The sequence below is a fragment of the Alexandromys fortis genome, unplaced genomic scaffold, assembly GCF_014885135.2.
Source record: "Alexandromys fortis isolate MF-2015 unplaced genomic scaffold, M_Fortis_MF-2015_v1.1 scaffold_343, whole genome shotgun sequence".
Lineage (NCBI taxonomy): Eukaryota > Metazoa > Chordata > Mammalia > Rodentia > Cricetidae > Alexandromys > Alexandromys fortis.
This window is the reverse complement of record NW_026068262.1, coordinates 296,016-314,843: the sequence shown is the minus strand read 5'-3', so window position 1 is coordinate 314,843 and position 18,828 is coordinate 296,016. Positions and strand designations below refer to the sequence as shown.

General features: G+C 35.0%; 1 protein-coding gene across 1 annotated transcript; it reads left to right on the top strand.

The window, feature by feature from the left end:
- The first annotated feature begins 2,162 nt into the window (after positions 1 to 2,162).
- Positions 2,163 to 3,074, top strand: LOC126494448 (vomeronasal type-1 receptor 48-like). The gene has a single exon (XM_050131813.1). It carries the CDS (start codon positions 2,166 to 2,168, stop codon positions 3,072 to 3,074), a length of 909 nt encoding a protein of 302 aa, XP_049987770.1. The 5' UTR covers positions 2,163 to 2,165.
- Positions 3,075 to 18,828: the final 15,754 nt, after the last annotated feature.

Here is an 18,828-nt window from a genome sequence, read left to right as displayed (position 1 = left end):
CTTATTCATTTATCTATCCATCTATTCATTTATTTATTCAATATTAGTTCAGACTTATTTTTCATATATGAGATTTTTGCCTGCATGTGTATCTATGTGCCACTTGCATGCCTGAGTCAGAAAGGGCAATGGATCCCCAGAGCTAGAGTTACAGATGGTTATGAGCCACCACGTCATTGCTGAGATCTAACCAAGGTCCTTTGCAAGAGTAAAACGTGGTTTGAACCACTGAGCCATCTTCCAGCTTGTATCCTAAAATTAAAAAACAAAAACAAAAACAGAACACCACTGTGGAGCTACTGTATATGTATGTTGGTAGGAAAATCAGATATTTGGCTCCCACAATTGAGATGAATCTATGTCTTTAATAGACTGAGCTCTTTAAGAGCAAAAATAATGTAAGTATAAAATGTTTGAATTATGGTGTCATATTCACGGAGACATTATAGGTTGGATTCATACACTAACTTCGTCATTATTTCTACACACACATGCATGCATCCATCTATATGTGTGGGATATACAAGTTAACTGGATGATAAAATTGGGCACTTCTTTTCTCATAAGAGTCTGCGCAAGTGTAGTAGCTCTCTATTTCTTTATCACAAAGCCATTTGAAAGTACTGAGTCATTGTAATTTGACAAAATACAATATTGGTACCTGGGCCAAATAACTAACATAAACACTAAAGGTAAGGCTGTGGATTATAAAATTATAAATTATAATTGAAATTATAAAAGTGTCTGTGTATTGATGGTGTATGATAATACTGGGACCCTTGATTTCCACTGCATAAAAAAGAATGTCTTTAAAAAAACTCAGAAATTCCAAACCAGGATTACTATATGGCCATCTCTGGCAAGCTCATGATTGTCACAATGTGTTAAAAACAGTATTTATCTTAGTGTGGCATGTTCTCTCCTGTTTGAGGCTCCTAGCTCCACATCTGCAGATGTGAATATGTAGTAATGACAGATAACAGAACAAATTGGGGCCGTGGACAGGATTGGGGAGCAATAGAGATGAACATAGCAGGGCACAAATGATCTCAGGAGGGCAATGAAAAAGGGGACATCTTTAGGGAGGGAGGAGGACAGAGGTAAATATGGCAGATGGTGGGAGGAAGGTATTGGGGAGTCGCAGATTGCAATTGAGCTGATTGGGAAATTTTAATGGGGAGTTCTTAGGTAAGGTGTAGAGAGATAAATACAGTAGGAGGTAGGTGAAATAACGATATGGATGGCTGAAAAAGTCATAAGGCAAAAAGAGAAAATTAATAAAGAATCCTAAAATTAATGATTTACTCACATCCCTCAATAAAATAAAAATAAATGTTTGTCTTGATAGCTGGGAGTTGGTTCTTTAAACCTGAAGTGGACTGTTGCACAAGCTGATGGATGGGAATTAAACTGTTTATATTTAAAGTCATTTCTAACCATAATTAATGGCTATGAAATTAATAAGCTATGGAAAGTGCAATAATGGCCTCCAACTGCGTCTATGTCTTTAATTCCGGATCCAGGAGATGTAAAATTTCACAGAAAAAGGAACATAAGAAAAGGAAAATATGAACAAAGACAGATATTTTAATGATTAAAAATATGATATTATCATGAATTATCATTGTGATTCAATTAGAATTATGATTGAAACCATAAGATAGTTGCAAAATAAAGCATAGTAAATTATGCAACATGAGACTGACTCACCTCATGCTTTTGGATTTCTTTGGTGGATAGTTTCCACATCAATGTAAGTTTTAATCTCTGTAAAATGTGACTAATATTCTGTGTTCATCACTACTATTTTAGTTGTTAACTCTAAAATGAGGCCATGTAAATCAATAGGATTGGATTTCTAAGGAATTATCCTTAGGAGAATGGCAGGCCCACAAAGTATAGTATGGGACTGTGAATGCTTTTATTATCTCTATTATGCTATATACACAGGTAGATACATGAAGAACTTGACAGAAATGTGGACTGTGATGTCTAGATTGGAACGTCAAAACTTAGAGACAGGATCATTGACAATAAGTAGGGGCAATTGAATGATGATATAAACACGCTGACCAGTGAATCACAAGTCTGATGTATACTCTATTATTTTTCAGGTATATGAATTATGCTTTTAATATGATGCAAGATGAATACAATTTCCACATATGTCATCATTAAGGAATGTCCTTAATTTCCAAACTGGACTTGGAGTCCTGGCCAATATGGTTCTCCTTTTTTTCTACACTTTCATAATCCTAGGTCACAGACCTAAGTCCACAGACTTGATCTCCTGTCAATTGGCCTTCATCCACATAGTGCTGCTCCTCACTGGAACGGATATTTGGCTTACAGACATATTTGAATCACTGAACACTGAGAATGACTTCAAATGTAAGACAACGTTTTACATAAACAGAGTGATGAGAGGCCTCTCCATCTGCATCACCTGCCTCCTGAGTGTGTTCCAGGCTGTCACTGTCAGTCCCAGTTCCTCTTTTTTGGCAAAATTTAAATATAAACTAAAAAAATATATTATTTGTGTTTTCTTATTTATTTGGTCTTTCAACTTTTCATTCATCAGCCACCAGCTCCTCTATGCTGGTGCTTTTACCAATGTGAGTGTGACCAAGCAGATGCAGGTCACTAAATTCTGCTCTCTCTTCCCCATGAACTTCATCATCTGGGCACTGATTTTAACAGTGACAATCTCCAGAGATGTATTTCTTGTAGGAGTTATGCTGACCACAAGTACATACATGGTGATCATCTTATTCAGACATCAGAGGCAATGCAAGCATCTTCACAGCCTCAGCCACATGAAAGCATCCCCTGAGAGAAGGGCCACCCAGACCATCTTGCTGCTGGTGGTTTGCTTTGTGGTCATGTACTGGGTTGACTTCTTCATCTCATCCTCTGCAGTCATGTTGTGGATGTATGACCCAGTCATCCTGAGTGTTCAGAAGTTTGTGATGAATGTCTATCCCACAATTACTCCTTTGGTACAAATCAGTTCTGATTACAGAATAATCAATTTGCTGAAAAGCTTGAGATCAAAGTGTCACCAGATTTTTTAAAAAGGGTAACTTTCTCCTTTTTAATAAAGTGATTTATTTAATTTTATGAGTTTGCATCATCATGTATGTATGTGTGAATTCCTGATACCTACAGAGGTCAGCAGAGGCTATTGTTCCCCCTTGAACTGGACTTAGAGATGGTTGTAAGGCATCATTGTGGTGCAGCTGCAATTATTTCTTCCAACATACAGATTTTTCTTAAATTACTTAATATTTCAAGTAACAATTCAAGATTCTTCATATTTTAAATAAAATGTATGGTATTACACATGTCTTGTGACATTTCTGTTGCCTAGTTGTATAGATTCCTTTAAGTTCATTATACACCATAAATTGGATTTTTCACAGGAATTTTATTACTCTTTCCTTCTTAGTTTATATCATAAATGTTCCTTTCATGCTGACGTTACTCAAAGGAAACTCCTTGCAGATACTGACGTGTTAATGTTTTCTTTGGAAGGGGTTTTAGTCTACTCCCAGTCATTAAGAATAAACTAAATATCATATTGTAACTTTAACTCTGTATCGTAAGTATAGTTTCTCTGAAACACATAATTAATTTGGCCTGAATTTTCCATTTTTAACCAAGGTTAATTAATAGGTTCTATATGAAAATTTCATTTGTCTATGTGTTTTCACTTCATTTCATTCACACTGCTTGAAATGTTACAGGTAACTAAAAATTGTTATATAGACATACATTTTGTGCATTTTGATTTTTTGTGAATGTATATATGCGTGCGTGTGTTCTCATATAAAGAATGTATGTTCATGTGCACATAGAGGCCTTGATCTTCATGGGCTGCTCACTTTCTTTTTGGAGATAGCATCTCTCACTGTAAACTGGAGCTTAGCAAATAGGCCAAGAATGGAGCAACGCTTATTCTCCTGACTCTGGCTCCCCAGCTCTGTCATTAGAATTGTCCACCACCATACACCACCACTGAAATTTTGTGTTTTTCTTTTATAGAAAAATGATTTTTTAATACAGTATTCGGATAAGAGTTACCTGTTCCTGTGCTCCTCTTAGGACCTCCTCTCCCTCATATGGATTCACTCCCCTTCTGTCTCTTCTTGGAAAACATCTAAGACTTATAATAAAATAAACAAGTTAAAAAAATGTACCAATTAGAATACAGCAAAACCAACAGAAGAAAAGGAGCCTAAGAAAAAGCACAAGAAACATTTAGATATAGAAACAGAAGTTCATATATAAGGATCTCATAAAAACACAAAACTAGAAGACATAACACATGTGCAAAGGACCTGTAGATTCCATTGAGTTCATTTTGTGTTGACCACCTTCTGTTGAGTTTCGGGCCCCAGTTAAAATCACTTTGAGAAAACTAATGCTTTGTTTGTAAGTGACTATCAAATGGAGATGTTTCTGAATTTTGGATGGGGCATGTAATCACTTCTCCTCTCTGTCTAGGAGTCCATTTGGTGCAGACATGTGCTGCTGCCACAGTCTCTGAGTTTATGTGCCTGTCCATTGTTCTTTGTTTAGCAGCTCTTGTTGCCTTGGTGTCCTCCATTGTGCCACTATTGTAGTAGAGTACATTGCAGGTAGGACACGATTGCAGATGGAAGGTGTAACTGAGTTGCCGTTGGCTTTTCTCCTTTTGTAGTGTGCATGTTACCTTACAGTTCAATGAACACTAATCTGCTGGGGTGAAGGCTTTAGATAAGCGCCATCTTGAATTACTCATGTTCAATTACTTGTGTAGGTATTGTCTTCAGGACAACAGGTGTTATCCATCATTTTGTCCAGAACAAACAGTAGCCTTGACCATATCCTGATTGTTTTCTGGTTCTCATGGAGCCTCTTTGGCCAACCACTCAATTAGATATTACCAATGCCCAGTACTGGAATCTTTATTTGGTGATGAGAGATTTTGATTGGGATTCTACCCCTCAGTTATTCTGTAATTTCACTTAGATTGCTTTTTTATCTGTGTAGACTTTAGGAAGTTTCTGCTGTGTTGTTTTCCACATGATCCCTTAAGTGTTCCTTAGAATTAGTTGTCCCTACCTGTATAACTTTTCCCCATTTGATCCCCCATTTAAAACTTCCTTGTCTATCCATAACTATCTGTTTTATTTTCCCTTACTAGTGAGATCCCTCCATCCCTGTCCCTAATTCTATACCCAACCCCCATGATTATATGGATCACGACTTGCTTATCAATGACTTAATACCTAAAATATAAAATAAGGAAACAGACCATTTTTTGTCTTTCCAGGTCTGTGTTACCTCAGTCACAATGACTTTTACTAGTTCCTCTTGAACTGAAAATTTCATTACTTTTAATGGCTGAGTAATATTCTACAATATAAATGTACCACATTTTTTTCATTCATCTGTTAATGGACATCTGGTTGTTTTAGTTTCTGGATACTATGAATAGCATGTGTCTTTGTAGTAGGTTGAAGTGTGCTCTGAGTATATGACTGACAGTCGTATAACCAAATCTTGAAGTTGCTCTGTTTCCAACTATCTGAGGAACCTCCATACTGATTTCCATAGTAGATGGACAAGTCTGTGCTGCCAACAACAATGGATGAGCATTCTCCTTACTCCATAACCTTGTCAGCATGAAGTGTCATTTGTGTTATTTATTTGGGCCATTCTTATTGGTGTAAGGTAAAATCTCAAAATACCTTTAATTTTCACATCCCTGATGAGTACAGAGGTTAAAATATTCTTTAACAGATTCTCAGCCATTTGATTTTACTCTTTTGAGAATTCTCTCATTAGATCTGTACCCCACTTTCAAATTGTGTTATTTGTTTTCTTAATGTCAATGTGTTGAGTTTTTATATATATTAAACATTAGCAATCTTTTGGACATGTAATTGGTTTAAATGTTATCTCATTCTATAGTTTTCTAATTTGTCTAAATGATGGTTCATTTATCCATGCAGAAAGATTTTAGTTCATGAAGTCCCATTGATGAATTTTTGTTCTTAGGGAATATAAAGATATATTATATTCAGAAAGTTTCTTCCTGTGGAAATGTGCTCAATAAAAACTATTACCAACTTTACCTTCTGTCAGGTATCTACTTATGTTGAGATCTTTGATGCATTTAGAGTAGAGTTTTGTACAGTGAGAGAAGTATGGATCTATTTGCATTCTTCTACATGTTAACATACATACCAGTACCATTTGTTGAAGATACTTCTTTCTTTTCCAGTGTGTATTTCTGATTTCTTCTTAAGAAATCATGTGTCCATCAGTATGTGAATTTCTGTCTGGACCTTTAATTAGATTACATTAATCAACATTTCTGTGTTTGTACCAGTACCATGCTGTTTTTATTACTATAGCTGTCTTGTACAGTTGAAGATTGAGAATGGTGATACTAAAGAACCAACCTGCCTCCACCTGAGACTTAAAAGCCACGTAAAGTAAAGACAGAGAGTTTCACTCCTGGGTGTGATTAAACCTCTGCTTCTCAAGGATTGGAGTGTGTCCCATCTGTTACATTAACTACAGACAGTTCTCTGCTTTTTTTTTTCTAGCAGTGGCAATCTTGTCTTTGTTTCGGTAAGTTGTTTATAACTATCTTGAAAGGCAAACACTCTTTCAAAATGGTTGTTACGGCTGCCTTGTTGTGTCTACCTTGCTATACCCATCTTAAACTCTGTCTTTGTTTCATGAGGGACTAACTTGTTAACTTATGTTTGGCCCCTGTAACCTGACCTATCCCCTAAATCCCCTAATTAGAAAGACCCTAATGTTGCAAGGAGGCTGCTTGTTCCTTTTCAGCTGCTGTGTTTAGAGGTGGTGACATTTTCTTAATTTTAGCAAAAGTGCTTTGATTTCTAGGTGTAGTCCTGAAGCCACTATCAAGTAAGTGTGTAGGTTATCAGAAATGTTTTGGAACCAGGAAGGATTCCTTCAGGAATTGAAATATTTTTCTACTTCTTATTAATGTGATGTTACTTTTACTTTAGTTTTGTCTAGAAAGATTGGGATCAACTAATTGACACAGACAGATACGGCCTGGGAGAATAGTTCACACAGGAAACCCAGAGCTCAGCTGCTTCTTCTCTACTGTTGTCCTGGAATTAGAGAATTTCACTCTTCCATTTGATGGTACCACTTTCTAACAACCTCAAGGTCAGACCTTCCCCCTTTCGAGGTGACATGGTAATTATGTGTCTAGAGAGAGATATGTTGATGACATTTCTTGCTTACAACTACTGCTGAGGACCTCATTCAAAATGGATGTTTGTCAAAGGCCCGGCCAGGTGAACGTTTCTTTTCCTCTTCAGTAACAGTGAAAGCTGTGAGTGGTAGAATAAAGCTAGGCTTTCTTTAATAAAGTGATTTGAGATTCTCTGTTTAGAATTCATTTTTGAGCCTTAGTGTATGAATAGCAAAGACAAGAGATGTTTGTAGACATAAAATATCAGTGTAATGATTTGTCAGAGGACATAGATTTCACTTACCATGTTCTCTGATTGATGTATGTCACAGTAGAAGGTGGCCTATTGGATACAGGATAGCACCTTGCAGAAGTGTGGATTGAAAGACTGGAAAAGCTAACAGGGTGAAGGTCATCAATGGGCATTATGTATTAAATTAAAATATAATTAAATCCATCTCTTTTTACAATAAATGTTCAATAATACTATTTTAAAGGGACCCCCAAATAGAATATTTTAATGGGTATATCTGACTATGGATTCTCCTAGGGTGTACTCTAATAATTTTACAAACATAGTTCCTCCTAGGTAGTGGCAGCTCTGATAAATTTTCAACTCTATCACAAAACACTTGAAATTGCTTAGAGGTTGAAACACAGAAACATGCATTTATTAGTTCTCAGGAGTGCATTTATAATATTAAGATATATTTAAGTTATAGCTTGTATTTTCTCATTTATTTTTAATGTTTTCTCAAACCTACACATTGATTTATATGAAACTTAAGCTAGGAATATGCTACAAATATTAACTAATTTAGTGTTTATCAGTAAATTTTTGTTCCTATGTGTATACTTAGAGGTTCTTATTATAATTTCACTTCGTGGCCTAGTAAGATATAAGATGGTTTTAACATTCCAAAAATAAGTTTAAAGTTTTTTTTCATAGATTTGTTTATTCTATTGCAATATTTTCTAATGAAGTAAATCTTTTTAAGTATCTCAAAGTATCTAGAAGTCTTTCTTCACCTTTTCATTAAATTTTGCAATGCTATCTTTACAAAAATGTAAGCTGAGTTATTTTCAGTAGGAGTTTGAGTGTTTTAACTAAAATAAATTAATTTTAAATATTTTAAATTTTCTAAGTTTATAATTATTACACTGATACTGATATAATATTGACTAGGCTGTGCGAAATATTTTAAATTCTTGAATAGTCTTAAATTATTTAAATCAAAATCTACAATGTTTTCTCTAATAATTGCAAAATACAGGTGTTAAAATATACATTTACAAAATATATCAAGTAATTTAAATTTAGCTGATAATTGTCAAAAGTCCATTTTTTTATTCAGGAGTGTTACCAATTGATATGTACAGGAGACTCAAGTGGAAAATGAAGTCAGGTGTGGAGGCACACACCTATGAACCCAACACTTTGAAGGCTAAAGTGGGAACATTGTGAGTTTGATTGAAGTCAGTCTGAGTTACATATTGAGTCCCTCTGTCTGCCTTTGTCTCCCTTCCCTCCAAAATATAACAAAATTACATTGGTAAAGAGATAATGTAAAATTAAAAAAAACATTGTTTTAAAAATGGAACAAAATGATGCCAATAAATGTCATTTATTCACTAGATACAGAATCCGAATAATGGAAACATGAGTTTATGTTTGCAAGTATCATAGAAATTTCAGGTTGTTTTGTGTAATTCTCCTTAAGAGACTCCACTGATACACTGGGAAGGACCCTCAATTCATCTAGAAAATAGAGATACATTTTCCTTAAAGTTCATTTATTTTGGAAATGTTTTTTTTTATATAGCTCTCAGGTTTTTTTTTTTTTTAAACTGAAGTGCTGTACATGAACTCATGACAGCAGCCAAAAGCATACAGCATGTTATTGATCTATTCTTAGGCCCAGTAGTTGGTCATTACACACACACACACACACACACACACACACACACACACACACACACTTCCAGTGAACATTTTCATATCATTCCCAGTCTTATACCATGTGACGCACATGATCAAGCTCTGGGTCTGACTGCTTCCCCACAGTGACACTCCTGTTACTTGTGCTGTTGTTGCTGCTGCTGTTGCTGCTTCATCTCAGGGGAACTGGCTCATAACTGTGAGACAGTAATATTCTAGAGCATCGGTGTGCTTCCAGTTGCCAGTGAGAGAAATTTAATTTTTTAAAAATATTCATTTATTATGTATACAATATTCTGTCAGTGTATATGCCTGCAGGCCAGAAGAGGGCACCAGACCCCATTACAGATGGTCAGTAGCCACCATGTGGTTGCTGGGAATTGAACTCAGGACCTTTGGAAGAGCAGGCAATGCTCTTAACCTCTGAGCCATCTCTCCAGCCCGAGAAATTTAATTTTAGAAGAGTAACATATACTTTAAAATTATTTAACAGTATCAGACAATTGCTATGAATTAATACCTTAAATAAATAATCACTATTGTTTCTGCGGACAAATCTATTTAATAAATATTTAATTGAACTAATTTGAGTGGCTAAGATCTTCTTCTTCCTGAGAATCTGGAAGACTTATTAATGTTGCTGACAATGGAAAGTACATCAGCCAACACCATGTGTCTTGTCACCTGAAAGTCACACAATCACTCCATGTTCTGAGTAGTCACATTGTTTTTGGCCATTACTCAGTAAGTATTGTAAAACTTGAAATGAAATAATCTAATATGTATCTAATATGATATAATAATATACTCATTATATTATCTCCTCAGACAAGTATGCTAAGACCATCATACATTCATAAAACAAGACTGTTCTAAAATCAAATCTTGTAATAATGAAGGGGGAAAATTATTTTTCTCAGAAGATTGTATTATTACACAAGAAACAGCTCTTTGTCTCTTTTGTTGCACATTTCTTCAGACAGCTGCTTGTTGCCTGCCCAGTCTTCTGGTCTAGATCCCTTTAATAGTGATGGCATTCGTACTATTATGAATGTTTATGGATACACTTTAGGTTTAGTCCTTACGACTAAGTATTGCAACTTAAGCTAATGTGAACCCAAGCACTGCATTTTTCTTCAAATAAAACGAATGACTTTCCTTAGCTCATGGATTTTTGACAACTCTGTTTGTAGCCATGGTAGCTGTGGTTTTTCTGATCTAGTGTACAGTGCACCCCAGAGAAAGATGCAACATAAGGAATAAGAAGAAGCACTATTTTCTGTAGGTGACAAATATTTACTAAGCAATGCATGTGAATTATAGAGGTAGAAGTCCATGGCTTTGGGATGAGAAAAAAATTTTAGATTATCATCTTTAACTATTATGATCATCTTTTTACTTATTTGTGATACACTGTCATAATAATAAATTTTAGATGTATAATTAATAAACTGTAGATACATATCCTGTTGGTCCATTTTCAATTTGAAAATTGGAATGTGCTAGCATTCTTTCAGTTTGGAGATCAAAACTTGAACTAAGCATTATTTTCAATAAATATTTTTTTTTCTTTTTTGTTTGTTTCTTGCTTTAAGATTTACTTATTTTATTTTATATATTTACATGCTTTACCTGCATATATGTCTGTGAATCACTTTCATAAAATATCAGAGAAAGCAACAGGTTCCCTAAAATTAGAGTTACAAATTGTTATGGGCCACCATGTCATTGCCAGGAATCTAGCTCAGGTCATTTGTAGGAGTATATAAATTCTACAAGAATTTATAACAATAATGGTTACACAATTAATAGGGTGTGGAAAGTGCACTAATGAACTCCAATTGTATCATTGTCTTTAATTCCAGATTCTGGGGTAGTGAATTAATTGAAAAAGGCAAATAAAAATAGATGAATTGAGATAGACATACGGCTGATTAAAATAATGGGATTATAATTAATTATCAACTCTTATCCACTAAAATTATGAATGAAAACATGGATAGTTGTAAAATAGAGCTCATTAAAATTATGAAATATGAGAATGACTCACTTCAATCTTTTGAACTTCTTTTGTGATTTTTTTCCAAGATCAACATACTCTTAATCAGTTGTACAATATAATTATCCTCCTCTATTCTCATCACTGCTGTTTTCAGTGATATAAAATGAGGAAATGTAAGTCAAATCAGTAGAATTACAGTTCTAAGGCGTGAGTTCTAGGTGAAATAAAAGCACACAAAGTGTGAATTCTGTATAGGATGTGGCTGGGAATGCATTTTTATTCTCAATATGCATTACATAGAAGATATATCAAGGATATAATGTGAAACTTCAAAAATTGAAGAGAAAGGTTAATCAAGAAGAAGTAGATAAAACTGAATGATGATATAGACACACTGACTGATGAAAAACTTAAATAGTCCTATAACCTGTAAGGAAATAGTACCAGTCATCAAAACACTCACAACCAAAAAGCCAACAACCCCATTATTTCAGTACAGAATTCTATCAGAAATTCAAAGAAGAGCTAATACCTATACTCCTCAAAATGCTCCACACAATAGAAACAGAACATTGCCAAACTCTTAATGAGAATATATTTACTCAGATACTGACTACACAAAGACTTAAACAAGAAAAAGTATTACAGAAAAATCTCCCTCATGAATATTGATACAAAAATACTTAATAAAATACCGAAATACCAAATTCAAAGAACACGTAAAAAATCATCCACCAAACCAAGTCAGATTCATCCCAGAAGTTTAGGGATGGTTCAACATATGAAAATCTATCAATGTAAACCACAATATAAATAAATGAAAAGATAAGACCATAAAATGCTGAAAAAGCATTTGACAAAATCCAGCACCCCTTAATGATAAAGATCTTGGAGAGATCATAAAACAAGGAATGTATTTAAACATAATATAAGCAATATACATCAAGCCAACAGCCAAGATCAAATTAACTGGAGAAACTAGAAATGATTCTACTAAAATCAGGAACAAGACAAGGCTGGCTACTCTCTGCATATCTATTCAACATAGTGTTCAAAGTTCTAACTAGAGCAATAAGACAACAAAGGACATCAAGTGGATACATTAGGAAAGAAGTCAAACATTTCTTATTTGCAGATGATATACTAGTATACATAAGTGACCCGAAAAATTTGAGGAGGGAACTCTGACAGCTGATAAATGCCTTCAGTAATGTGGCACAATACAAAATCAACTCAAAAAATCAGTAACCCTCATATACACTAATGATAATGGGTCTAAGAAAGAAAACAGAGAAACATCACCATTCAAAATAGCCAAAAATAACATAAATATATTGGGGTAACACTAATCAAAGAACTGAAAGACCTGAACAACAAGAACTTTAAATAATAAAAGAAAGAAATTATAGAAGACATCAGAAAATGGAAAGATCTTCCATGCTCTTGGATAGGTAGAGTCACCATAATAAAAATGCCAATTGTACCAAAAGCGATCTACAGATTCAATGTTTTTCCCATCAAAATCCCAATGCAGTTCTTCACAGACCTGAAATAACAATACTGAAATTCAAATAAAAAAAAACCAAGAAAGCCTAAATAATTTTGTACAATGAAGAAACTTCATTATCATTCCTGTCATCAATCTCCATTATAGAACTAAAGTAATGAAAACAGTTTTGTATTGGCATTAAAAAACAGATATGTGGACCAATGGAGTCATATCAAAGATGTGGTTATTAAGCCACAAACCTATGAGCACCTGATTTTTGATTAAGAAGCCAAAATTATACACTGGGAAAAAGAAAGCATTATAACAAATGGTGCTGGAATAAAAGGATGTCAGCATATAGAAGAATGCAAATAGATCCATATCTAGCCCCATGCACAAAACTCAAGTCTAAATGGATCAAAGACCTCAATATAACTCCAGTCACACTGAACCTTCTAAAAAAGACAGTGAAGAGTAGCCTTGAATTCATGGGCACTGGAGACCACTTCCTAAATATACACCAGTAACTCAAACACTGAGAGCAGCAATAAATAAATGGGACCTTCTGAAACTGAGACATTTCTCTAAAGTAAAGGACAAAGTCAAAGAGAAAAAAAAGGTAGCCTACTGAAGGTGAAAAGATCTTCACCAAACCCATATCAAACAGGGGACTGATTTCCAAAATATGTAAAGAACTCCAGAAAATTGACATCACAATACCAAATAAACCAATTGAAAATTGGATACAGATATAAACAGAGAATTTTCAACAAAAGACTATCAAATGGTAGAAAGACACTTAACAGGATGTTCAACATCCTTGGGCATCAGGAAAGTGAAAATCAAGATGACTCTGAGATACCATCTTGCACCAGTCACAATGGTTAAGATCAAAAACACCAATGACAACTTATGCTAGAGAAGATTTAGAGTAAAGGGAACACTCCTCCATTGTTGGTTGGGAGGGAATTGTACAGCTACATTGGAAATCAGTATGGCAGTTTCTCAGAAAATTGAGAAACAACCTACCTTGAGACCTGGGAATACCACTTTTTGGGCATTCCCAAAGGATGGTGAATCACTATAAGAACTTTTGCTAACTATGTTCATAGCAGCATTATTAGTAATAGCCAGAACCAGGAAACAACCTAGATATCCCTCAACTGAAGAAGGGATAATGAAAATATGGTACATTTGTATATTGGAGTACTATTCAGCAATAAAAAATATGATATCTTGAAATTTGCATGCAAATGTAAGGAACTAGGAAAAAAGAACATCCTAAGTGGGATAACCCAGATCCAGAAAGATGAGCAGGGTATGTACTTACTCATAATTGGATATTAGACATAAGACAAAGGATAGCAAAGCTATAGTCCATGACTCCAAGAAGCTAGGTATCAAGGAGAACCGTAAGAGAAACATACATGGATACCCCTGAGAAGGGGAAATAGACAAGATATACTGATAAAATTGAGAACATGGGAGTCGGGGAGAAGGTACTGTCGAAGGAGAGAAGGAGGGAAGAACTAGAGGGGGGATAACTTGAGGTATTGGGATGATCAAGTTGGGGTAAGGACAGAGAATGAGAGCAAGATACAGATATCTTGATTGAGAGAACTATTGTGGGGCTAGCAAGAAACCTGGTCCTGGAGGAATTTTCATGAAGTCACAAGGATAATCCCAGCTAGGAGGCTAAACAATTGTTTAGAGGGTGTCTGAATTAGCTTTGCTCTGTGGTCAGATAAATGACTTCAATGTCATCATAGCTTCCTTTGGGTATATAACCCAAATACTTATTTTGCTGGGTCTTCAGAGGAAGTGTTTCCTAATTTTCTGAGAAATTGCCATATTGATTTCCAATCGCTGTACAAGTTTCCACTCCCATGAGCAACAGAGGAGTGCTAACCTTACCTCACATTCTCTCTATCCAAAACTTTCATAAGTGTTTTTGATCTTGGCAATTCTGTCAGTAATATGGCATCTCAGAGTTGTTTTGATTTGTATTTTTCTGATGCCTATGGATGTTGAGTAGAACATTTTCTTAGGTGTCTTTTAGCCATTTGAGATTTTTCTGTTGAGAGTTCTCTGTTTATGTCCGTACCCCATTTTTTTTATTGGAATATTTGTTCTTTGGATGTTAAGTTTCTTGAGTATTTTGTGTATTTTAAGATCAGTCCTCTATCTGATGTGATGTTGGTAAATATCTTTTCACATTGTGTAGGTTGCCGTTTTGTCTTGTTGATGCTGTTTTGCTTACAGACGCTTCTCAGTTTCAGGAGGTTTCATGTATTAATTGTTGCTATCAGTGTTAGTGTGACAGTGATTATATTTAGGAAGTGGTCTCCTGTGCTAATGTGTTGAAGTGTATTTCCCACATTCTCTTCTATGAGATTCAGTGTGGTTAGTTTTATGTTGAGGTCTTTCATCCATTTGACTTGACTTTAGTGTATAGTAACAGATATGGATCTATTTATATTCTTCTATATGCTGACATCCAGTTATGCTAGCACCATTTGTGGAAAATTCTTTCCTTTTTACATTTTATATTTTTAGTTTCTTTGTCAAAAATCAGCTGTTCATAGGCATGTGGAGTGATAAAATGGTCTTTGATTTGATTCCTTTGGTCCACAATGGAGTGCTGCTCAGTGTTAAAAAATAATGCCATCTTGAAATTTTCAGGCACATGGATGAATCTAGAAGAAAAATATTGAGCGAGGTAACTCAGACACAGAATGACAAATATCATATGTACTCACTCATTAGTGGTTTATTAGACATAAATCAAAGAAAATCCAGCCTACAATCCACAACCTCAAAGAATCTGGACAACAAAGAAGACCATAAGAGAGACATATATAGATCAAAATAGGAAGGGAGAAAAGACAAGATATCCTGAATTAATTGGGAGTGTGGGGATCACAGGAGAGGCAAGAAGAGGAGAGGGGAGGAAGGGAAGGGAGCTGGGAAAAATGTATAGCTCAATAAAAACAATTTAAAAAAGGAATCTTAAAAACTCAAGTCATCATAGTGTTTAGTTGGAGGCTTCACCCCAGTCACCTGACATCCACATTAGAATGTTGGATGAAAGTTTCATTTTAAAGCTCCCTTCTCTGGGAGTTCAACAACCCAGACTCCACCTCTGAAAAAGTCTGCCAAATAGAAACAAAGAGAATAATAAAAAGAATTAATGAAATAAGCACTTGGATTTTTGAGAAAATCAACAACCTTATAAACCTTTATCCAAAGGTCGAGGCCCAAAAATGTGAGCCTGTTTCAACCTTGATGAAAGATCAGAGAGTTGGTACTTTACTCCTTCAAGGTGACTGTGTTTCTACCTCAAAGTTACCACCTAGATTTAGATCAGAGAGTTCTGCTTTCTCAAGGTTATTTTCAAAAGGTGTGGCTAATATCTTAGACCTTGTGCTTCAGGTATAAAGAAGTAGATATGTTTCTACTCCAAACAAAAGTCTAAGGGTCCAAGTAAGTTTCAGTTCCCTTAAGGTGATTAACATTTAATTCCAACTAGGGAGTGGGTTGCCTAGTGGATGTTTTGCTCTTGGGTGTGAGTGTTACTTGTTTTGTACTAGCAACAGAATGTTTATCTATTAATGCAGTCAACAACTTTAAACTGGGTTGGTTACTTCCCTGTATCATGTAAATGCAGTTTTTTTTTTATCTTATTCCTACCAGTTGGGGTTGGGTTATTTTAAGCCATTTGAAAATAAACTTAACAATTTCTTTATTTACTGGAACTCCCTGCAGGTACTATTCTATGATTTCTGTTTTATGATTTTTCATCTTCGTACTCTTTACTTGTATTTCTAATTCCCACATCCTTAACCTGGCAAGTAGTTTTTTTGTTGAGGATGGTCCCCAATATCCAAACTAACTAAAAGGAAGAAAGAAAATCTCCAAATCAAGAAAATCAGTAATGAAGGAGGGACATAACAACAACAGACTTTTAGAAAAGAGAAAGAATCACTAGGGCATACTTCAAAAAGATGTATTCTACAAAATTGAACAATCTAAAACAAATGGACAAATTTATTGATAGATATAACTTGCTAAAATTAAATCAAGATCAGAAAAAAATTAAATAGACCAATAACAACTAAAGAAATAGAAACATTCATAATAAGGGTCCTAACCAAAAAAAAAAATGTCCATGGTCACATGGCTTTAACACAGAATTCTACCAGATTTTCAAAAAACAGCTAATATCAATACTCTTAAAAATTTCCATAACATAGAAAAAAAGCAACATTGCAAAATTCTTTATACAAGGCCATAATTATCCTGCTCCCCAAATAACAAAAGATTCAGAAAAGAAACAGAATTACAGACCAATTTCATTTATGAACATTAATGCAAAACTACTCAACAAAATACTTGCAAACATCATCCAAGAACACATCAAAAAGATCATCTATAGCAGATGCAGAGATCTTCAAACACTGCGCCAAGCTCCAGAAATACAGCTGAAGAGGAGAAGGGACTATATGAGCAAGGGGGTGGCATAAGATCATGATGTGAAACCCCAGAGAGACAGCTGTCTTGAGTTTGTAGAAGGTCATGGACTCTAGACCAACTTCAAGGGAGCCTACATGGGAGAAACTTAGGCCCATGCATGAGGGTGACAGCTGTGTAGGTTGATCTGTTTTGGGGGCCCCTAGTAGTGGAACCAGAACCTGCCCCTGGTGCATGAACTGGCAGTTTGAACCTATTACCTATGGTGAGATACCCTGCTCAGCCTTGGTGCAAAGGGGAGGAACACAGTCCTGCCTCAAATTGATTTGCCATGCCTCCTTGACTGCCATGTGAGTCCTTACACTGTTTCAATGGAGATGGAAGAGGAGTGCAGGGGGGTGGGGGCAGGTAGAAGAGTGGTGTGGGAAAGAGAATGGTAGGAGAGGAAGAGGTGAACTGTGTGTAGAATTCCACCAGAATTTCAAAGAAGAGCTAATAGTCTTCAAATTGTTCAAAACAATAGAATCACAAGGAGCATTGCCACTCTCCTTTTATGAGGCTACAGTTACCCTGATACTCAAACCATGCAAATATACAACAAAGAAATAGAATTGCAGTCCAGTCTCCCCCATGGACATTGGTGCAAAAATATTCAATAAAATACTAATGAATGTAACCCAAAAACACATCAAAAAATCATTAAGCATGATTAAGTAGGCTTTATCCCAGAGATGCAGGTATGATTCAACATAGAAAATCTGTCAATGTAATCCACCATGCAACTAAACTAAAAGAAAAAAATTACACAATCATCTCATTAGATGCTGAAAAGGTCTTTGACAAAATCCAATACCCCTTTATGATAAAAACATTGGCGATATAGGGGTTACAAGGAACAGATCAAAACTTAACAAGGACAGTTTACATCAAACAAGCAGCCAAAATCAAATTAAATGAGGAGAAACTCAAAGCAATTGTACTGAAATCTGGAGCAAGACAAGGTTTTCCAATCTTTCCACATTTACTCAATACAATACCTGAAGTTCTAGCTAGAGCAATAAGACAACAAAAGGAGATAAATGGGATGCAAATTGGAAAGAAAGAAGTCAAAGTTACGCTACTTGCAGATGAAATGATAGCATACATAAGTGTCTCCAAGAATCGTAACAGGGGATTCCTGCAGCTGATAAATACCTTCAGTAATATAGCAGGATACAAAATTAACTAAAAAAAAAAAAAAGTAGCCCTCCTGTATACAAGTGATAAACAGGTAGAAAAGGATTCAGAGAACATCACCCTTTACAACAGCCACAAATAATATGAAATATTGGGGAGCAGCTCAAACAAAAAAAATGAAAACCAAAATGACAAGAACATTAAGCCTTTGAAGAAAGAAGATGAAGAAAATATCAGAAAATGGAAATGTCTCCCATGCTCTTGTATAGGCAGTATTAAAATAATAAAAATGACAACCTTACCAAAAGCATACAGGTTCAATGAATTCCCCATCAAAATCCCAAAAGAATCACACAGAGAACTAAAAAAAAAAAACAATACTCCACTCCATATAGAAAAATAAAAAACACAGGACAGCTAAAACAATCCTGTATTATAAAGGAACTTCCAGAGACATCACTATCCCTAACATCAAGCTCTTTATAGAGCCATAGTTAAAAAAAAAAAAAAAAAAAAAAAAAAAA